This window comes from Amphiprion ocellaris, chromosome 2 (genome assembly GCF_022539595.1).
Source record: "Amphiprion ocellaris isolate individual 3 ecotype Okinawa chromosome 2, ASM2253959v1, whole genome shotgun sequence".
In the NCBI taxonomy this organism is placed as follows: Eukaryota; Metazoa; Chordata; class Actinopteri; family Pomacentridae; genus Amphiprion; species Amphiprion ocellaris.
The window spans coordinates 35,469,087-35,492,524 of record NC_072767.1 but is presented as its reverse complement, the minus strand read 5'-3'; the positions used below and the strand labels follow the sequence as shown (position 1 = coordinate 35,492,524).

The 23,438-nt window shown below is 35.5% G+C and overlaps 1 protein-coding gene across 4 annotated transcripts; it reads left to right on the top strand.

The window, feature by feature from the left end:
* Positions 1–60: 60 nt before the first annotated feature.
* Positions 61–23,018, top strand: nmu (neuromedin U). 4 transcript variants are annotated; one of them, XM_035948842.2, is made up of 12 exons: positions 61–306; positions 647–799; positions 17,582–17,919; positions 19,341–19,396; positions 19,481–19,528; positions 19,629–19,682; positions 19,843–19,872; positions 20,041–20,091; positions 21,047–21,121; positions 21,852–21,905; positions 21,997–22,040; positions 22,787–23,018. In XM_035948842.2, exons 3-11 carry the CDS (start codon positions 17,784–17,786, stop codon positions 22,030–22,032), a joined length of 540 nt encoding a protein of 179 aa, XP_035804735.2. In that variant the 5' UTR covers positions 61–306; positions 647–799; positions 17,582–17,783; the 3' UTR covers positions 22,033–22,040; positions 22,787–23,018. The 4 variants fall into 4 exon arrangements, with proteins under 4 accessions (XP_035804735.2, XP_035804734.2, XP_023127639.2 ...); XM_035948841.2 differs by lacking the exons at positions 61–306; positions 647–799 and having other exon boundaries at positions 16,941–17,919; XM_023271871.3 differs by lacking the exons at positions 61–306; positions 647–799; positions 20,041–20,091 and having other exon boundaries at positions 16,941–17,919.
* The last annotated feature ends 420 nt before the right edge of the window (positions 23,019–23,438 follow it).

Genomic DNA, 23,438 nt, shown 5'->3' with positions numbered 1-23,438 from the left:
TAGACCTCACTCATGTGGATGACAGCTGGACTTCGGTGTGGCAGTAAGACACTAGTTAGACTGGGTTAGACTACATGCTAATATAACTGTTCACAATGTATTAAATGCTAGTAGTGTCGAAATTCACATGAAGTGTTTGCTTGCAAGACGAGCCACGGTTTACAGTGAGCCTGGGCCTTGCTAATTTTTAATTATGTAGCTAGCTAATGTTAGAGAACAGCCACAGAAGGATGGTGGGGATTGTCTGTGGAAGTTTTTCTCTTTTGTTTTTTTGATAATTGCAACCTGTGGTTCTGACAACAGACTGTAAGTCAAAAGAAATCACACATTCACTAAGACTTTACATGACATTAAAGTGCAACCAAACCTCCAGTCACACCAGGTTTTCATGCACTGTTTGAAAACTACATCCTGCTTGTTTAATGCTGTTTTTTTTTTTAAAATAATTTTGGTGTCAAGGTCATAATAACACCAACATTGATGTGTTTCATCATAGTACAGTCATATCATTAATTTACAGCTGAAAAAACGTTTACATGTTAAGTATCTCTTTAAAGGTTTAAATTGTACACATCAGATTGTATCATAGTTAATAATGAAAATTATCAAAGGAAAAAACATAGTTCAGTCAGTGTGATTCTTGTAGGAGACAGTAAACAATGAAGAGGAAGGGAACCACCAGCAGCTTTTCCCAGCCTAAAAGAAGAGAGGAGGAAGAGCATCCCAGAGAGGAGATGGAGGAGGAAGAGTTCAGAGAAAGAGAAAGAAATGAAGGCATGGAGAGCTCAGACAGCGAAAGGTAAATCAGAGACTATCTCTGGTCCACATGCTATGAATATTGCTTTAGTATTATGTATCTGAGTAAGAGGTACACCTGTCACAATAATTACCTTTTTGGACAAAGTATTATCTGATGTAGTTAGTCTTAGTCTTAGTTTTAAGATAAGTAGATCCTTAATTCTTAAGAATATCCAAATATTGGAATTATAGAATTATTGTAAGAAATGTCTCAAATAAAGATAATCAAAAAATAAAACCACAAATCCAAGACAATAAATAAAATTATCTGGACTCTGACTCTGTTCTAGATGAATTGATAATGTAATCATTGTGGCAGGCTGAACATAAGCAGAGATCACACAAATGCAGATTTCCCAAAACAGTGCATAAGGGAGACATTGTCTAGTCTTACTCTAATTTGTTGCTAAGTTTTCAACATTTTCAACATATCTAGCATTTGGTTTCTTCAAAGTGTATAAGGTTGAATTTATTTCATTTTAAATCTTTTCCCCTTCTGCTAGACATATCAAATCACATATTGTGATTGACAGCTAATAAGAACAACTCATGTTTAGGATTGGCTGACAAATACAAATGATATTTACTTATTTAACATACTTATTTCAGCAGTATTTGCGTCAATTTGATAACACCTGCTGGTTGGTTTCATCCAAATCCGTCATTCCATTTTTGAGTAATGTTGCTGACAGTCAGACAGACAAACCAATGCCAATCATCACAGGACTCTGCCAAGGCTCCGCCTCCTTGGCATAGTGTGTGTGTGTATATATATATATATATATATATATATATATATATATATATATATATATATATATATATATATATATATATATATATATATATACACACACACACTATGTGTATATATATATATATATATATATATGCGCCACCCGCTAAAATGTATCTGCCACCCCTTTGCCACCCTATTAATTTTTCTCTAGGTCCACCCCTGCCACTCACAGACAGAATCCACTCACAGAGAGGGTTCTGCATCGTTCAGTCATGTGAATGATGAGTTACAATAGTCCAGGTGAGAGAAAATGAAGAAAGAGTCTACATAAGGGTCAATATATAATTGCGGGACATTTTGTTTCATAGTTGACATTTTTGCTGTTTTAAGGCCTAAAATAAACATCCCATGGCATTTTTGGACAAAGATTCTTCTAAATATTACATATACAATTGAGTAATTGAAAGTTATTTCTAATGATATTGTTGTAAACCTGTTGACGTGATAAATCCACGCTTGACTCACACACTACTTTATATTAAATAACTCAGAAAGCCTTGGAGTCTTGCCAGTTTTTTCTTCAGGAGGAAATGACATCATGTGGAACAGCTCATGTGATCTGGAATTAACACACTTCCTTGAGAGGTGTTTCTGTAATTGGTAACTTAGGTGAAAATTATTTCTCAGACACAGATATAGTTTGTTATTTTCCATATAAAATTTGATATATTGCCCAAAAAGAAGTATCTGTCATGATTATCTCAAATTAATAAAGAGAACACAAGCAAAACTATTTTTGAATGAGCTCATTTTATTATTATTTAGCTAATGAGAAGATGGTTGTTATTAAATTCAGACCGTTATTTAGTTGACATTTTAGTGATAACCAGTCATTTTTTATTAATGTGATTGCTTCCATAATAAATAATTATGGAATTTGTAAAGACACGATTATAATAAACATAAGAAATATAGATATTTTTAGTTTTAATAAAAATGTATGCAAGATATATCCCATAGACTTCAAAAGTCCTTCAATTCTATATTGACCCATAAGATGTTCAGCTGTGTTTTTGGGGAGCATTGGTTTGACCATGACAACATTTCTAATTTGTAGATGGCAGGATTGAACCAGATTATCTGAAGTTTTAACCAACAGACAACTGCCAGGTTTCTGTCTGAGTGCTTCCTGTTCATTGTTATTTCTGGAAATATGTTTGGGGCCAGTCACTGGGACTTTAGTCTTATCTGTGTGAAGTTATAGGAAACTAGAAGCCGTCCAGCCCTTGATTTCAATGAGGCATTTTTGCAGAGAACCCATACAGTCGAGATTTTTTAAAGCTGAATGAGTCACACAGCTGAGAGTCATTGGCCAAACATTATTTGGACTTCATGCACCCGTTCTGAATGTGCAGAAAGTTTGAGTGGAAATCTTGTTGAAGCATTTGAACTATGAGCTTTTAAAATACAAAGGTTTCGAAATTATTGCAATTTTCTCAACAACAAAAAGCAAAAGATCTGATAGGGTTTTTCAAATAAAATGATTAAGATTCCCACAAATTTCTCCAAGTCTTATTCACTTCATAGAACATATATTCAGAATTTTCACAGTCTTATTGTAAATGTGTTTTTATCTTTCTATTTGAATTTTCATAGTCCAGTAGGAATTATATATTATTTTCAGTTGGATCTTACATTACAGCTAAGATTATTAGACTATGTCCTTCATCTCTATAGCAATTGATAGTTTACTCGTATTGACCTTTTTTCTTGTAAACGCACCAAAAAATAAATATATTGTCAACACAATCCTACCTAAGAATATAAAAGTTACAGTTTTAAGTGACCATACAATGTGTATAACAAAAATACAATAAACACAAATTAAATGTATTACTAATTAATGACATAATTGAAATTGCAGGAGTTATTTTATTTTTTAATTTTTGTAATACTATATTTTATTGTATTATTAAATCCATTGTCATTTAAACAAAAGTTATTTCACTGAAGCATCCTTTTAACACATTCATTTATTTATTTACTGTCAGGTTTTACATTTTTAGCGTGTAAAATATGTCATCCCTCGCTGCTGTCGTATCACGTTTTGAGCTGATGCTGTCATATAAACATGATCTTCTCAGGACAGCAGGTGGCATTGTTAAGCCACAAAATAGTTCTTACTTCTGCAAATATCCAGTTTCACGGTTTATGTGTTTTGTTCCTATACGCAGTGAACATATGGTTGTTGTTTTTGTTCTGTTGATACATTTGTTTTGATGTGCAGCAGTAAAAATGACATAGCTGGTTCATATTCATGACAAAAGTCTACAGAGCCCATACAGAGATCCTGAACAAACAAATAAACCGACTGTTGACACAGTGAGTCAGACGTGTTGTGGAGATGAAACTCAAGGATTAAAAAGTGATCTGCAGACAGCGCCTTGAGGTGCTCTGTCTGTGTTGAAGTTATTGTGCAGAGACAGCGGTGGATTTCCCAGCTGGTGAATGTGTCGTGTCACTGTCACCGCCAGTTAAAGTCACACTTTCTTGCTTTTTATGTGACGTTGGTTTCTGAACAATGCAGATATCTCAAAACACGTCCAAAATATATGACGTTTGTGTTCATGTTTCAGTTTTTTTTCATCATTTCTTATGGGTCTCATTTGTCCAGATGACGACAAAAACTGCACATTATTCAAACAAAGAATACAGCATCAGTTAGTCTCTGTAGTGTCTTTTAGTACATCTCTGCAGTGATGGACATCATTTCTCCTTCTCCACTGGGGAGAAATCATTTTGCAATCACATGTTGTAGCTTGTTGATGTTGTATGTTGCACAGACATGAGATGTGTCACACGATATTCATTTTACAGAGTTATGGCTTTAATATAGAAATAAACAGAGGATGATACTATATCTGCCTTCAGAGACAGCAGTAGAGGAATTTGAGTCTTTTTAAATCATCAAAAACTTACACAAATCATTTAACTATACTGAAAATCTGATAAAAATGAAAGATGAACCCCAAAAGTTGGCTTCATATTGCAGCACCTTCTATTATAGAAATCCTAAAAGGCACCTTTATCAAGGAAAACTTAATTTTAATATTAATACTTTGTGGCTGTTACACAAAACAGTCTTCTCTTTGGTGTTTTATTTTACGTGCATCAAAAATAATATTCTTTTTAGTCCAAATGCGTAATATACAACTAAACAGCAAATACACATCCAGTACACATTGGTGGAATCTAACCAAGTACTTTTACTCAAGTATTATGTATATAATCTGAAATACTTCACTTGAGTCTTTTGTTTTCATGCTGCTTCCTACTTCTCCAAAACATCTCAGAGGGAAATATTGTACTCTTTTCTTCATAACATTTATCTGACAGATGCTGTCACTTAACAAATACAGATATTTGCACACATAGCAAATGAAGGGCTTATAAACTATGATGTTTTGTTAGAAAGTGAATGAACCAACTTTTCATACAAGCACAGCTGAAAAATCACTTAATAAATTATATATTAGATTGGCAGAAAATTAATTAACATTTTTTGCTGAAGAACCGCAGCTTTTCCATTCGATTACTATAAAAATCTTAATGAATTTTTGACCATTTTTAGGTTTAGACTGTTGGTTGGACAAAATACCCCAAATGAAGATGTCACTTCATCAATCCGGGTAATTTTCATGCCGTTTCTCACTGTTTGCAGAATTTTTACAAGTCAAACAATCTATTAATAATTGATATTAATAAAACTAATCAGCAAATGTATTCATAGTAAAATAATCACCAGTTACAGTTTGATACAAAATAGTTCACAATAAGCTCCACCTCAACCAGCAACAACAGTAAAACTCTGCTTTTACAGTAATACATTACCAATATATAACATTGATAATATAATATTTACTGATACAATATATGATAGTGTAACAGCCACAAGGAACCCCAAAATCTGGTTGCCTTCTTCTGAAACACCTGGGATTACCGAGATCTGGATTACTGAGAATCTGCACATCTGATATCTTCATTGATTACTTTTACTTTTAATACATTTCCATTATAATACTTGGACATGTTTACTCAAAGTCTCTTTCTGATTGTTCATTTAACCTCCGAAACTCATCTTTTTGTACCATAGTTACATATTTATATGCTTTTTCCCCACAAAAGCCATACATTTCTGTTTTAAAGGGCTTACAAAAACAGTTTACTCTGTTGCCTTCTCTGGGATAATAAGATTTATGAAGTTCCCACTTTTCCATCCATTCATACCTCCTCACTCATTGCAGTTCAAACACACCAGCTCACCTACAACTCTGCTCAAACACTGTAGAACAGTTCTACGCTACACAACCGCACTGGAAGGGAATAGCAAAGAGGTATAATGATATTAAAAGCCATATTCTGCAAGTTCACATGATTGGTTCCTTAGATTTGTTACATATGAAACCCTGGATGTCCGAATCTGTGTTTTTGAGACCGTCATCGATACACTGCAGTTTCAAGGTGGAAATGCTAAGCTATGGCATTTATGCTGCTCACGATGTGCCTTTTTGCATTTAAAACACAAGATATGGACATGTTTACAGGGTAGTAAACTTGATTTTCACCAGTGGGAGTACTTGTAACAGAGTACGGTGTGGTATTAGTACTTGTGCTTCAGTAAAATGTGAATTCTGGCTCCATCAGTGACACACATACAGTATATAACAAAATACACACACACATACACTCTCACACACTACCATTATCTTCCTTTAACTTTGCTGTCATGCCACATGTTGTGTTTTCCATGATTCACCGGTGGTTTCTGCCGTTCTGGTACTTATGTCTGTATTTTTTTTGTAGATGTCAAAGATCAGCGCTCAGTGCTGACGTTGATGTTCCTACAACAGGTGCAAACATAACGTCAAGCTCACTGGGGTAGAAATAACTACTGCAAACCTGTTTGAAGGGTTTAGTGTCGATAGAACATTACTGTATTTAATCACTCGCAGTTGATTTAGAGGAGGTAGGCAAACAACGTGAGCCCTGCAAGTGAGAGGTTTTCCCACCAAAATGAACTTGTAGTGTCAGGAGGCTGCTACACTGATGAGGGAGCCCCAGTGACATCCACGGCAGATGACATGCAGATGTGACTCACTAACAGAAGAGCTTCTTGCGCTGGTGCTGCAGCATCAGGGGAAGGCGATTGCATCTGTTGTAATCTACATTTGACATTCACACCAGTGATTAAAGGTAGATAGCATTTTCTTTTTCTGTTTGGAATCGGAAGCGTTTGAGCTGCTATCTGGATGGCATTTTCTGCAGCCTTTAATATGCTTGAAGAAAACATCATCTGTGTTGTTTTAGACCCGTATGTCTATTGTCAGCATGCAGGCAGATGAATAAATCTGCATATGCACAGGTTGACCTAAAATCTACTCATCTTTTACATTTTTGAATCCCAAACAGCAAAATGAAGTAAACACAAGTCTCCTTGAAACACATGTGGACTCAAGTGTACTTTTGCTGTTAATGCGTTGTTCTCAGTTGACTCCCGGTGTGTGGCTTTTACGGTTATTTTCTGGAAAAGAGTGCATAAACAATAGTAACCTTTGACTGCATCAATACAAACAAGCACGCTGCAGGAGCAACACAGCTATATAAGAACTTGTGTGGACGCTCAGCCCACTGTGGTAACCTCATCCCCGGGTGAGGTCTTCGCTTATCACTGCCAAATTACACATAAAGAAGAACACGCTAGCCATCCAAAGTGAAGTAAGCATGAGAGCCGCTATTACATGAGCAACGCTCCATGTGGAGCTCTTTGCTTGTTAGAAAGGTCAATCATGTGTGTGATTTTTGTTTTAAAGTAATCATGTCATTTAAAGTGTGTATATGGGTGTGTGTGTGTGTGTGTGTGTGTGTGTGTGTGTGTGTGTGTGTGTGTGTGTGTGTGTGTGTGTGTGTGTAGCAGGAGTGCTCTGCGGACTGCTTATGTAGCCTCCTGAGACTCGAAAAAGATAAAAGTTTGGGAATTTCAGTCATTATGAGATAAAATAAGTAAAGTGGATGAAAACAAAAAACATATTTTTAACGGCATCTTCATTGTAGTGGATATCAGGACACTGCATTGTCATCATGTTAACACAGAGTTGAATGGAAAATGGAAAATTTTACTTCCAAATTGGGCTTTGAAATTTTTTTTGACTAGTGTTTACTTTTTAGTCATTTTCAGTCCTTATTTTTTGTCCAGTCAATTTGGCCATAAATGTCATTCCGGAACATGTGAACACACACATACAGTTGTCAGTTGTATTTAACACACTTCACAAATATTTATCCCACTGTTTGCATCATGTCTCTAGTCTGATTGATGAGACTGATGCTCATATTATTATCTGAGACTTAAAAGTCTGATGGTGATGTATTGGTAAATGTTAAAGTCCCTCCAGTTATTGATTAGACCCCTAAAAACTCATCTCCATGTATCAGAGTTATATTCCATTAAAATAATCCCTTTCTGATTTAAAATGGATAAAAACTTTACCCTAGCATGTATAGATCTATGACACACAATGGCAAGTTGTAATACTGAAGTGATTCAGCCTCATGTGTTTCAATCAGAAACCCATTTTGAAGAATACAGATACAGAAAATCCTCCCTTGCAACTTGACAGGATTGGTTCCTTAGGTTTTTACATATGAAAGTGAGTGGAAGCTTGAATCTGTGTTTTTGAAAGTTCCATCAAGGTAGTTTCAAGGTGGAAATATACAGCCATGACATCGACTGCTTGTTTTGATCCAGGTGTGTCTTCTAGCATGTAAAAAATTGTTTCACCAGAGAGGGTCTTTAAAATAATCAATTAGGATCCATTAAATTTTGTTATTAAAAAGCTGTGGCTCATAGTGAGCCCTTTAGCAAAGAGAGGAAGCTGAAAATGAGCAATGAACTGGATAATTCTGATGCAATTGCAGAAATGTAGATTAATGTGTGTATTTTTATATTAGAAAGAAAGAAAGAGAGAAAGAATGAAAGACCATCTGCTCCACAGCAGGTGAAGAACAAAAGGTAAAACTTGATTTTTGTCTTGTAATGTTTAAAATATAAAGTTTTCCCCTATTAACAAACCTGAAATCCCTGTTTTACCTGGCAGTGACACCCATTTCAGTTCACCAGGCTCACTGGCTGAAAAATATCCTGTAGATTTCAAAACATTTTAGGTAAGAAAGAGACACAAACTTGACACAGACTCCACCACATTTCACTGAAATTATCTGCAAAGCTTTGAGTCCTTCCTTTTAGCTCACATTTTTTTTCGATTAAGCATTTCCTATTGCTCTGATAATGCATGACTGATAAGTTAGCAGTCCTGCCTTGTTGAAGAAGCAGAAGTCCTGTTGTGATGGGCACATCCACACAAGTGAGATATAACTGGAACATCCAGTGAGCCACAGGTTTCACCATTATCGGTTAAATTGTTGTTAAATGGTTAATAAAGCGCAGATGAGAGTCACGTGTCCCCCACAGAGGATGAAAATGTATAGATGGATGTTAAGTCTAGGTGAAGGTCAGAGAAAGATGGTACAAAGGTGATAAACTGAAGAGTGAAAGGATTATTATGAATGAAGGCAAAACAAAAATCCTGTCATCTGAAGACAAATTAAAGAAAATGTACTAGAAATTAGCAAAAAGTAGGTATGAAGCATTTGTGTTCCTTCTCGTGGATTCAGAAAATGTAGTCTGACATACAATGTAAAATACAAGAACGTATCCCTTTACTGACATGTTAATGTTTTCTTTCTGAATTTGTCTAATTTTCTAGCATTAGTGTAAGGATTTATATGTATTCTAACACAGAGAAACAGCTGTGTTTATGATGTAAGTTGGGAAAATTGATTCTTATCAGTAAAACTGAGGAGATTTAATGGAAGCTGAATATAATCATTAAAGAATCTCAAACTAAGTACAAAACATCAACTAATTCCATCGCAGTAATTTGCACAAAATACTGTCGTGAACTTAGATCTCTGTTAGAATGTAGACTTCTATTTTAGAACTTTGTTAGAATGCAGAGCTTTCAATGTAGTTGAGATGCAAGGTAAAATAATATTCTTTTGTTACAGACTAGTTAATAAACTTCAAATATGTTTTACAGTTAAAAAAATGTTCCAAAATCATAACGTGTTAAATTAATAATCAAGACCTTTTTTCCAGTGTGGCAGGTGATTGCAGAAACAGATTACACAGAGCAGCAGCCATATATTTAAGTTTTACAGGAACATAGCTGTTGCTGTGTATCTGCATGCTTTTTAAACAGTCCAACATTTAGGAATATTTGTTTTTGTCTTAGAGTTGATGAGAAAGTCCATGAGTGGTATCAATTTTCTCACTGAACTTTTGAAAACATAATCCTCAAAAACGTTGAACGTTTCCTGTCTTGCCTTGTGTGCCATGTATTTCATGGGTGTGAGTTTCTTCTGTCTTTGTCCAGCTAATCTGGTGGAGTATAAATTAAAGTGACGTCACTGTGTGTTAACATCCATTAACCGACCCATTAACTCTTAACTTATCAAATAAACTCATAATGAGCAACAGGAAATCATAGAACACTCTGCAGTATGGAGTGCTTGTAAGCCCCGAGTGTATTTTCGTATATTTTATATACGTGGTACACTGTTAAACTATATCAACTAGTGTTGATATTTTTATATGAACCACGGCACTGGGTGGTAACCACATGCCTTAGATCTCAGCCTGAGTTGGATTGTACTACAAACATGACAATAAGAATGGTAGGAGAGAATCTTTACTGTAGATTTCACATTTATCAAAGTGAGGGGAAGAGCTTATTGTTGACATTCATTTAGCAGACTCTGCCTACACAGGAAATTGTAAATGTGCCTGGATTGAATGTGATACTCAGCGTAATGAGAAAATATGATGATACTTATAGCCATGTAGTGAAACATAATTGCGCAAAAACTCATGTAATATGAGAACAAGTCTAAATGGGTTTCTGTTACTTGATACAACCAGCACATGTAGCTTTATGAGTTTGAGATTTAAAGCAGGTTCTAAAGTGAAAATGATTGTGTTTGACAAAGAGCTCCTTTACTTTGAAATTCCACAAGAATTGCAAGGTTAAGTTAATAATCATCTTTAATAGACCAGTAATATTAAACCAATATTTATGATTTAGTTTGCAACCCAATCTAAACTACAGAATACTACCATATAATATTGTGAGAATAATGCAGTAAGGATATATTAGTTAATTTTATTTTATGTATATTTCCAGCATTCTTTGATTTATTAAACCTTCTATAAACACAATAAATGTTACATTTTTATTCAAAACAGACACTACCATTTCATGCAAATTATAGAAATAAAACTTTTTTTAAAAATTCATTGCAGTTGACAAGATGTTGAAATGGCAGCTGTGTACAACAATTGGTTTTTATGATTCCAATAATTTGGAAACACAATAAACTCAGAAGCTCATCATATTTTATAAAGTTAACTAATTGTCCTTGTACGAGGATGTGACTTGTTAATAGGTTACGCGCCCTGCTCATTTTCCTAGTTTACAATCATGAACATCAGTCAGAGCATGGAAATAAACATCTGTTGTGTAAGTCATGGCTGCATATTGGTGGGTCTGTGACACTGGGCTAAGCTATTGGAGTAAAAGTTTGGAGTGGAGAATTTTATGAGAAATATTAGAAATACACATTAATATGCATGTTAAATAAAGAAAATTGGAAATAGCACAGGTGGACGTGACCTCTAGGTCTATAAAGTGAAGATAATGCAAATTAAAAAAAAATGCTTTAAGCTTGCATTACTACTATTGCCCAGCAGGGGGCGACTTCTCTGGTTATAAAATATGTGAAAATGATCATATTACTCACTTTATTCACTACCTCAACAAACGTTTTCCTCATGAAGTTTTGGTCTCAGTCACTAATATTAAGACTCTCTATACAGCATGTCATTGTTTTTTGTAAATTGCATTCTCATTTACAGTAAAAAAAACAATAGATCAGGGTAGATTTGAGTGCAGGTTTACTTTGCGATTCACAGGTTGCTATTGAGTGTAGAATCCTGGAGTTCTCAGTCAGATCCATCTCTCGCTTGGCACATCGGGTTTCCAAAAAATCTAAATTGTCAAAATGCCAAAATCTTGGGCTTCAGTATAGTACTCCAAAAACTAACAGATTACGTCACGGTAGCTATGTCTGTCTTTTACGTTCAGCCTATGGGAAACAGGAAGATATAGCTAGCCTGGTCTGTCCTTTGGCACAATCCTGCTTGTTAAACACTGAAGTGTTGCTTGTATAGTTTGTTTTTTTGTGTGTGTGTGTGGATAAAGCAAACTTGATGCAGCATGGTCATAACAAGATTTTAAGGTGCTGGTAGATATGTTTGGACACCTTTTGCCTCCTATTCCCAGTCTTTGTGACATGCTAAGCTAGACAACTGTGAGCACTAGCTTCCTATTTAAGATAAACATGTAGCGCTCCATTAGCTGCTTTCGCGACAGCACACTAAACAAAGAAAGCACCTTTTTATGATGAGAGATAAGTTTGCATTTTAAAAACAAATAGCACTAGAATCAAGTGACTTTAAGTATGTAATGTACACAACTAGGTCAGTATAGGTTTTGATTTATTCTACAAAGAAAACCCTGTTATGAACATGCTGACATAAGAACCATGACTCCATTGAAGATGGTGTTGATTTTCTCACATAACAAAACTGCCTCATGTTAACCGCAAATCTTCAACCTTGACTGAGTGTATATTGGTGCTTTCCTTCATTTTATTGATCTTATAATATAAATTGTCCACCAGGAAAGAACTAGTCCTTCAGTGCACCACATTGAAGAATAATTATGATTAAACAACCCAAAAGACTCAAAAGAATTATGTCAAGAAATTTTATTTAATTTATAATAATGTGTATTGGTATATAGATGCATATGTATACATGATGATAATTGTATGTTGTGTGCAAGACTGTGGGTTAAATGAATTCATAAATTGCTGTTAAATAAGGTTGTTGAAATTGATTAATGAAGTTGAATTTAATTGACCTGAACTAAATTGAATTTAATAATACAAGCAACCAAAGGCCAGTTAAAGATACTGTTGTCAAAGCCGAACAAAAACCTCTCAGTCAAAATATGAGGACTCAAATGACTTCAAACTCGACGCTGCATCTCCGCAGAGCCTAAACAATACACCTGCCATGTTTAAAGTAGATCTGATGAACGATTGTCCAGAAAAGTGAAGAACAGACAGACATACATACTGAAAGATTCCTTCATTTATTAGTGAGATGCAGAAGAAACACTGAGGTGATGTCAGCTTCAGATTTGTTTCTACAACAGTCCCTGAACCTGGGTTGGAATTAAAGCATATTAAGAACTTTAATCTGTGTTGTGGCTTCAAGGTGCACCAATATGTGAATCATAGACAATATCCTTCCTTCAGTGCCTTTGGGTTTCAACTCAAAGAAACCAATTAGAGCAACATACACAAATGTCAGTCATAATAACTGAGGACTCTTTAAAGGTCATGGCATTTTAAGACTTATCCAGAATAATAAATCAAGGGTAGCTTTCTCCAGAGCTTTCACAATAAACCAGGTCACTGAAGCGACTTTACTATTAGCAAACTGTCACTTTACCTCAAAGAGACTCGCAAATGAACTCCCCTGTGACAAATCTGCTAAAACAATATATCGCACCATCCTGCTGCCATCATTGCCTGCTGACCTCCACTGTTTGGTTTGGATTCATGACAATAAGAAAAACTGGGAGATTAAAGAGGAAAGACAGATTAGTGTAGGAGGATGACAAGGGTGGAGAGGAGTGTGATGACTCCTTGAATTGCTCAATTATCACCGCACTCCATTTGTTGCCACTCGTGCTATTAAGCAAACTCGCTTCAGATTTCGAAAACAAAGCTGTGATGGGGACTTTTGATAACGGTTCGCTGTCAAGTGCAACACAGCGATACGCCTTGTAAATCAGCTTTCATTGTTGCAATGATAAAATAAAAATACTGCACTTCCACTGCAGGTAATGACGCCACTCAGTCAAATGACTTCCCAACAAGATTTATTTGTGCACAAAGTGCTCTAAAGACTGCATCTAATACAATGCATCACATATTATTCTGTGTGCAAAATCCTAGTGGAATATCTGAAGAATCCAGTAAATCTTCCAAGTTTTTTTCCCTGCAGCATCTATTTCTCTTCATCCTCTGTCACTCCTCTGTCACAGTTGTCCCACATCTCCTCCTCATAACACATGCAGACTACCCTTCTTGTAACAATGAGGCCAATTAGAGCCAAAATAAACTCCCCTGCATTTGTAAAAGCACATTAATTCATTTTACAATCACACTGGGTGAATTTGCTGAATGAAACAGGACAGCAGTTGTTTTTTCTAAATTGTTATTACTGTTACTATGCTGCCTGATTTATTGTAACAGATCAAATTAAAATGTAGTGCCAGAGAGTATTTCTGCTTTTACTCGCTCTGCTTCACACAAAGACCAACACATTACCTGAGCACTATGAGAAAAGCTAATTCCGTAATGAGTAATAATGAGTCTCCCTGATAACAAAGCAAATTTACGTAACAGTGCGAATGCATAAAAAGCTTAACAAAAGTTGAAAATGACTATGTAATTCAGACAATTATACTTGTTATTTTATGTGTGGACTGCTGTTGGACTGGCAGGGAAAAGAATTACTAAAAAGTTGGAGTGATTTTTATTTTAAATAAAAGTTGAGCTTCACTAATGTAATTGTACATTCATAATTTGCTGAAATTAAGTAACTTGAGTTTGGTTTGTCTCTGCAGTGACACCATCAAAGCTGTTATATTTCATTCTTTATTAGAGTTTTTGTGCTTGAAAGGGATATATCACTGACTGGTAAGAAGTGTTCATAAGATCATTTAGAAAATCTAATAAATCTCATAACACAATAATCAACCATAATCTTTATTATCTCACTAAATTATCACATTGCATTACTGCTTATCACCTGACAATCATTACAGTGAGGCTCAAGAGGGAAATAACATTTTCCATCACACAGGTGAGGTGATATTTTGCTAATGACAGCAGGAAATTAAAATCAGAATGTCATAAACAGTCGTATCCCTCCTATTCTCTGTTCACATAAGTTCCCAGAAACCTTGCAATCTGCACAAACTTTCAGTTATTTACCCTCAATGCCCAATAAAACATGGGGCGATTTGTTCATATGTTCTTGTGTTCTTTTGGGGTTTTTTTTTAACTTTTAAGTTATATATTTATCACTTTGTGCTTTTTTTTGGTGAAACACATGAGGACTGAACTGATTTTAAAAAAAAATTGTAGTTTATTTACGTTGCAGGTATGAGGTTACTGTTCTCACTCACTGACCATTACCACATCAACAGCAAACAGTACAGTACATTGTGATGGATAGTAAATGATAAAGGAGTACAACCAAAGTCTTTATAAGCAAGTGTTTCCACTCAGCAGCCCTCGTGGTAATGCCACCGGGCAGTTATTCCAGCTAACAAATCCAGGCTACTGTCTTAATGAATGGGTAGGGAGCACTCATGTGGACACAGCTATGTGTATAGAATCGATGGGTAAATATATTTTAAAGGCTTAAAAGGTTTGGTAAATTTAACCCAAAATAAGGTTTAGAAAGCATTTCACAGGGCACCCAGGTAGCTCAGCTGGCTGGGAGGCGACCCATAAACAGGGCTATAGTCCCCAACGCAGCGGTCATGTGTTTGAATCCAGTTCATAGCCATTTACTTACATCTTTCCCCCTCTCTTCTATCCACGTTTCCAGTCTCTCTCTCCACCGTCCTCTATAAAAAAAAAATGTAAAAAAAAAAAGAAGCATTTCACACTGAACATCATTTCACAACTGGGATGCTACTCAGGTTGGACGTTACAAGCAGACCGGATCTGTGACATTAATAGGTTTCTATTTACGATTCCTTATCTTAGTATATTATATAATGAGTATACATTATAACATAAAACTGCTGCAGCTACTGAATTTTATTTATCGACTACCAATGCTGTAATGTAGCTAAGCCCATTTACCTAGGTACTGTATTTAAGTGTAAATTCAAGGTTCTTTACTTAGTTTTTATTAGTTTTTATTTTGTGCAACTTTATACCGCTGCTTTACAGCTCAGAAGCATTATTGTACTCTTTACCCAACATTTGTCTAACTGCTTTAGTTAGTTTTTGTATTATACTTTCTCTCATACTTCTTGAAAACCACCTGTGGTGAAAATGAGGTGTTTTTTGTTTTACCTTGTTGAGATATCCATATGTTTTTTTTTTTAATAAGCTGGACGACACGTCATGAGTGAAATAGGAAGTCAGTGTCACGGATTCAGACAGCCAGCGATTCACGTTACATACCTAAACTGTAAATATCTATACTGTGAAATAGTAGCATGGCACTTTCCACATCACAGTGCCTTCTTCTGCCAGCTGGAACATGTATGGCTAATTTACTACACTATTGCAAGTTGCCAATGTGTAGCACAGAGTAGTTTTACCGTGTGGTGCTGGTGTGCTCAAGCTGCAGCGAGTGTCAAAGTTGTGGGTGGAGACAAAAGCAGTGACCTCATAGATTGGTCCCTTTTTAAAAAAGCATCAGTGTAGGGTAACATCTAAGCCATTTTAAAACATGTGAGGATAATTTGCATGAAAAAAATCTAAATATTCAAGTTTGCTACAGACAGATGAATTTTTATGAGTCTAATCAAAACCAGTGAGGGACTTTAATGAGTATAAACTATTAAAAACTCTCATGGAAAATGTATTGTCAGAAAGCTGAAAACAGGGCCGTTTTTCTGAGTAGCCCCAAAGGTTTTAGAAACACCTCTTTATAAATAAGGCAGCAATGCTGATCCTATAGAGAATGATGCACACACTATAAAATAAGTGAAAATCTGGCAGTAAGAGTGCCAGGGAAAAGAAGTGGATCATTGTTGAAAAACAAAAACAGAAGAGAAAAAACAACAAGCATGTGTAAAATAATAACTATAACAGACTGAAATACAGTAAAACTGAAATTTTGCAGTCACACATTGCAAAAGAACAAATAACTATTTGTAAAAATATAGATTTTAAAGATTAGCATGTAAAAGATTACATGGAAAATCTGTAAAATGACTTTTTTGCGATTTTTCAATCCTTATTCTACATTTTTTTCTTTCAAATAATGACAAATATCTGTTAAACTGTGAGATTTTATGCTCAGCAAATATATATATATATATATATATATATATATATATATATATATATATATATATATATATATGAGAACAAGTCACTATTTGTAAAAATACAGATTTTGATGTGGACTTTATTGTCAGTTTTGGGATGTTTTTCAGTTTCATTTACTGTCAACATGTACATTAATATAATTTTCTGTGATTTTACTAGACATTACCTGTAATTTTCCAAAACAGAGAAAATATGTAAACAAACAATACATTTTTAAAAAATAATTTTCAACAGAGTAGCTGTAGATTAAAGGACCCTACAATATAGCTACAGTTAGCACAAACTTAAATACAAACTTAAAAACACTGACAGTGAACATTCTCCTGAAGAATGTGTCTACTTATACTACTGATAGGTTACTTTAAGTACATTTTTCTTATAATACTTGCATACTTTTACTCAATTAAGTATAATTGAGCGTTGAATGCAGGACTTTTACATGTATTGAAATGATACTTACAGTTTGATATTAGTACTTTAACTTTACGAATGGTTCAGAATGTTTTTGTTTTGTTTTGTTTTTGTTTTTGCCGCCATTAGGCTACCCTGTGTTCTACTAAGGAGGGCAATGAAGAAAAAATAGAAGAAAATAAAGCGTATTTCCAGTATAGTTTGGGACTTGATGGTGTCTTTGCTGCCCTTCTCGCCATGATAAATCTTCTTCTCTCTTCTCCTTGGTTCTCCTTCTTCTTCTCCTCTCCACCTGTTGAGCTCATCAAGTTTGTTTGCGCGCGCGGAGCTCCTAGTGACTCAGTCAGCGCGCGAGGAGGGTGTGTGTGACACGAGCCTTCATATTTATCTGACGTGAGAGCGGAACTGTCAGAAGAGCCACAAGTCCAAAAGAAAAAAAGAAGGGGGAAGAAAAAAACCAAAAAACAAAACAGAGACGAGCAGAAAGGTCAGTCAGAGAGAGATGAGCAGCGTCCGGAGCCACAGCGGAGCCTCCAGCAGCCTGCAGAGCCTCAGCAGCAGCAGCATGAGTCCGCTCAGCGCCGCCAGCATCTGCACCCTGACCGCCCTGCTGCTCCTCACCGTGCCCCTCTGTCACAGTAAGTCCAGGAACTCAACCTGTTTCTGTGTTTTTTTCTTCTTTAGCTAGCAAAAACCAAACAAAACTAAACACACCACACACACACAAAACAACTTTTTTTTAATCATAGGGCATAAAGTGGGTTAAGATTTTTCTCTCAGTTGTGCAGTATAGGAAGCCATAGAAACATCTATCTATCTATCTATCCATCCATCCATCCATCCATCCATCTATCTTCATGTAATGAACTTTTGGTATTGACAATTAAGATGTAAATGTATGACAGTGAGAGAGCAAAACCACATTAAAAAAATAAAAAAAACATTTAGGCTATTCAGCAATTCAAATAATAATTAAAATAAAATATATGCATTTATTATGATTAATATTATTATTTGTTACACGAAGCATCTTGAAATGACATATATATATGTATTTCAAATGATTTTCTCAGCTTTTTTATTTAGTTATTTTACCTTGAAAGTAAACTGCTAAGAAATATTTGCTAAACAAAAAGTTGTTACTATGTGAAGCACCGTGAAATGACATATATTGTGTGTGTATAGATAGATATCTAGATAGATGGATAGACAGATAGATAGACGGACAGACAGATAGACAGACAGATAGATAGACGGACAGACAGATAGACAGACAGATAGATAGACAGATAGATAGACGGACAGATAGATAGACAGACAGATAGATGACAGATAGATAGATAGATATGCATGTATATATATCAATGATTTTTCTCTTTTTTTGGATTCTACCTTGAGAATACTGTACTTTTTCATATAACTACTTAAAAAGAACTATGATAAGATTTTTATTCATCTCTTCAGCCATCCATTTTCCTTATCTAATGTGATGTCACATTGAACAGGACACTGACAATAACGACTCTCTCATGATGCCTGTGTGTTTACTAAGTATCATAAAGTCTCAAGTGACTGAGAGGCATGTAGATGCAGACTGACAGTCACTTCTTCTTCGTCTGAGGTCAAAGTCATGTTTGCATTTGCTCATAAGCTTTCAGATTCAACAAGAGTGTCAACACTGCAAGCTGCTGACTTCTTCTTTTGCAGAAGTGTTTCTGAAAATCAACATTTTATCCCTGATTATTTCCCAAAGCCATTAGGATGTAATCTTGCTGGACAGTACCCACCTCCACATTCCACAGTGAAGCTCTTATGCTGCTAATGTACATCCAGTGCGATCATTCTGAAGCATATGGGAGAATTTGTTTGCCATGACTACGTTTAAGAGGCTCTGCTGGTCTGCAGCTTCTACGGTGGCATCGTGCATTCTTACTGCTCTTTCAATAAAAGCACGCATTTGTGGTCAGACATAAAGACTGTATGTTTCATAAGGATTAATAAAACAGTCATTCCAGTTTAGTTATTAACTGAATTTTGTATTACTGTGTTGAAACAAAAGGTGCTCCAGCAAATCTCCAGCAAGCCACAACAGATCAGAGGCAGCTAATCAGCCAGGTACGTTTTCTTCTTTCTGGTTTTTTTTTTTTTATGTCTTTACTGTTGGTTTGCTCCTCCACCATCCTGTGTGATGCTCCACAGATAGACGCTGTGTGTTCGTCCTACCTCTCCGCAGACCTGAAGTTATGGGTGAGTGGAGTCTGACACTAAAACTGCCATGTTTATTTGCACATTTATTGCATGATTAATATGACTATTATTTGTAACAGCTCTCCTGTCATCATTCCAGGCATCTGACATCCTAGGAGAACTCTGTGTGTTGATGTTGGTTCAAAAGTCAAAGGTACTTCTAATTAAATTTCAAAATGCTTAATTGCAGAACATTATAGCTACTTTGTTACATTTGTTTAACAGAATATAGCACATTGAGACATAAGTTAGAGAATTATGTTAAAAATTAAGTAGTCAGTGTTATTCCAAAGACTCCTTTTCTTGTCATTCAGGAGCTAAAAGTGCAAGAAAATAGTAAAAGGGTAAGTAAAACTTCCCCTAATTATGCAATTTTTTCCCCTGACATGAATATCAGCAGTCACGGTAGATTAGACACCATAAGATTAAACTTAATTTGTGTTGTGTAAAATTGTTTGCATCTGTATGTGTGTTTTATTGTTGTTATTATATGTCCTGCACTGTGTGTGCAGTTTTTATTTCATTACTCTAGACCACAAGGTTCTGTCTTGTCTCAGGGGTCGGTAAGTAAGAGAAGGATTAAACTGCACTGCTACAGTTTGTTGCTTGACCTAAGAAAGCACAATACTTTAGAGTTAAAGATTCTTTCTTAATCACCTGATCTGAGCATTCTGCAGAACCAATAACAGCAGGGTCTACATGCCACTCCCCAAAAAACAGATGCATGCAGGTACACATGAATGAAAAATGAATGCATGCATGCAGACAAACACTTGGACACAAGCATGCACGCAGTCCTAAGACACACAAATGTTCTGCAAGGACTCTTTTCCCTTCTTGTGCATGTGAGATGCTAATTCTCATAAACCAGCAACATTTTGTGTAGGGGGATGACTGCATGACTCCACAGCCAGCTTTGTGTTCTGGTTGCATGGATGTTGATGGCAGTTTGCCCCACAAAAGTCAGTTAAGAAACAGGTGAAAAGTTGCAGAAAGATTCAAAATGTGCATGCAGCCCTTATTTTCTACTTAGCTATATTATTTTTGTGCATTTTCATTATGAAATGCAGTCTTTCTTGATGTTTTTTTCTGTCTGGTTAAAATACTAAAGATGTTCTGGTCAGTTATCAAATGAAAAAGTCAACATATATGATGCAGAGAACTGTTTTCCCTGCAGCCGTGATGAAAATAAAACTTATTTTCCTTCCTGTGCAATGTGCCAGCAAAACATCCCAGAGTGCACATTTACTTTTCCTCATTATATTTCAAACAAAATGACATATTTCTCCAATGAAATATGAATCTATTGAGTTTTCTGCTCCTCCATCATCGAGATGTTAAATAACACAGAATGTATTGTGTTTGTCAAAATGCCGCAATGAATACATAGCTGCAGCAAGGAAGCATCTGTGTCACATTTGCTTTTCTGTGTTGCATGTTTTAGTGTGCCTTGTACATTCCCATGTTGTGCACTTTTTTCATGTTTGTTGTCTGGGTCTGTCTGTGTGTGTTTGTCAGACTCCTCGGTTGCACCCTCTTCTGCGTCTTATTTCTCAACTCCATACCAGAAGAGAGAGAGAACTCACGATGCACGTATGTACAACCCATATATGTTCATCTTTTGATGGTTTTTGTCTGCAGAAATGTCACAATCATTGCCTGATAAAACAAAGATATTGAAAACAAATAGCTTTGTTTTTTGAATGCAAAAAAGTCATAAAAATTCTCTTTTTTGTATGATTTCTTGTGACATTTCTAGAGTTACAGCATAAAATAATGCATATAGATCTCTCAACAGCAACAGGACAGTATAAAAAGAGCTGATGAATAGAAGACAACATTTCAGCATTGCACAATGAAAGCAGTGCACTGTACTTTTGTATGTTTGCAGTAAATGTTGAAACTGAAATGTGCGTGCTCCGTTCTGCAGTTGATTTCAGTGTGTTTTCCTCTTTCCTGAGCTTACATGTCAATAATGCTGTTTCGAATCAGGCAGCTCTCCTCACTCTCTGTACGAGCTCCGTCTACATTAGTTGTTCTTTCCCCAAGCTGAGAGTAATTATGGTCTAAAATTAGTGCAGCTGACAGGTGAACTTATCCCTCATTGCTATCAAGTGCTGACATTCACAAAGTGGACACGGAGGAGTTGTGAGCAAGGAAACGCGGAGAGTGTTTGTTTTGGAAAATCCAGATGCGAGCGTTCGAGTGGGTGTGTGCTGTCAGCTCCTCGGGGTAGGGGGATGTTGCAGTTGACTCACAGAAAATGACAAATAAAACGGACGTGTGGAAACTTGAATTCTGTAGTTTTTTTGTGTTTGTACAGGCCGAACTCCAGGGACCTGGGGGAATCCAGAGCAGAGGCTACTTCCTCTATCGGGTATGAATGAATGTGTGACCAAGAAAATGAAAAGAAAAGATGAAAAACTACACAATACAATGAAATTATAAAACTGTGTTTGTGCTTGCAGCCACGAAATGGAAGAAGATCCTTAGAATATGAATAAATTGAAAGGTAATACTTCACTGATGCTTTTAGCCTGTCAGAAATAGACATTTTATAATGACATCTGTCAGCTTAAAACTGCAAAAAAAACTCTTAGAGTAGAAGAATAGGAAGGTGGAGACATTTAATTTCTTAGGAAGGCTTGTCTGCCTTATTTGGAAGACCAAGGGAGAGTCTCTAAATATTTTTCTAGTTTGTTTTCAGCCTTCCTTTGCAATATAATTAAGAGTTACACACAATTATAACTGAATTATATAAAAATTAAGCTTCCATGTGCACCATGATTCATAAAAATGTCATTTACTATATGCAAAAGACAGCAGGTCCTTTATTTTTCCAATCAAATAATGTACAACCTTTATTTCTGAGCATTTTTCAAAATCCAAAGTTCTTTTAACTCAGAAAATCACAACTTGCCTGTTTTATTTTGTTGCCACGAGAAGCCAACTCTCTAACTATGCCAGTTTTTGCAAACACTTTTGCAGCACAATTTAATCTTTTTAGATATTATTGATTGAACATGTGCTTCCAAATAGCATCATCATTTAAGAAATGACCCGATGTAGCTTTAATTGTTTTGATTAGGTTTAAATACTGTTAATTTTGAGATATAGACATGTGTATTCTCATCCTGTCAGTAATTGTTGTTGAAATCCTGTCTTTCTCATTGTTAGGATCATGCTCGTAACACTTTGTTTATATGGGGCTACAAATATGTGCATTATCATCTAATCATGCGTATCGATGTGCTCTAGAGTCTCCACCTCTGAAGCTTATTGTACAGAGACGACAAAGACCCTGAGACCCGAGCTGCTGCACCACGACTGAGTGATCCAGACTCCAGCCACAGCCCTCTGCCACAGCTGTATAGTGATGTTTGAATGTACACAATGAATATTCATTAAAAAATACTGTTTATTTGTCCAGATTTTATTTTGTGTTATAATGTGGGCCATTTGCATTAAAACTGCTATAATGTGATTGGAATTGGTGGAGTTGTGTAAGTTTGATTCATTACACATGAATGTATCTGGAAATAGTGTAAAACAAGAACACTATGAATGACAGCTGCAAAATATATACTGAAATGGACAATTTAAACACACATTAGAACTATTTTAATCACAATAAAGGCACTTATTTAACATATTAGACGAAGTTGCTACACCTAGGACTTTATTAACTGAATTTATTAATAATTATGTAACTGTTACTAAAATTATGTCTGCATGAAATTAATAGACATTTTTTTGTATCCTGTCAACAATCAGTAAGAATATCTAAGTTTGTATAAACAAAATGAGGATTTACCATATTTTTAACACCATTATTTGGTTTTCATGTGTGTTTTTACTAAATGCACAAATTATCTTCTTGAAATATTATTTGTAGAAATTCATGCCTTGT

Excerpts from the sequence above, each read along its gene's own strand:
- nmu (XM_035948842.2), top strand. The coding sequence starts at position 17,784 with ATGAGCAGCGTCCGGAGCCACAGCGGAGCCTCCAGCAGCCTGCAGAGC. Across the intron at positions 19,683-19,842 it reads TGTTGGTTCAAAAGTCAAAG|GAGCTAAAAGTGCAAGAAAA; the intron begins GTACTTCTAATT and ends CTTGTCATTCAG. Across the intron at positions 21,906-21,996 it reads GAGGCTACTTCCTCTATCGG|CCACGAAATGGAAGAAGATC; the intron begins GTATGAATGAAT and ends TTGTGCTTGCAG.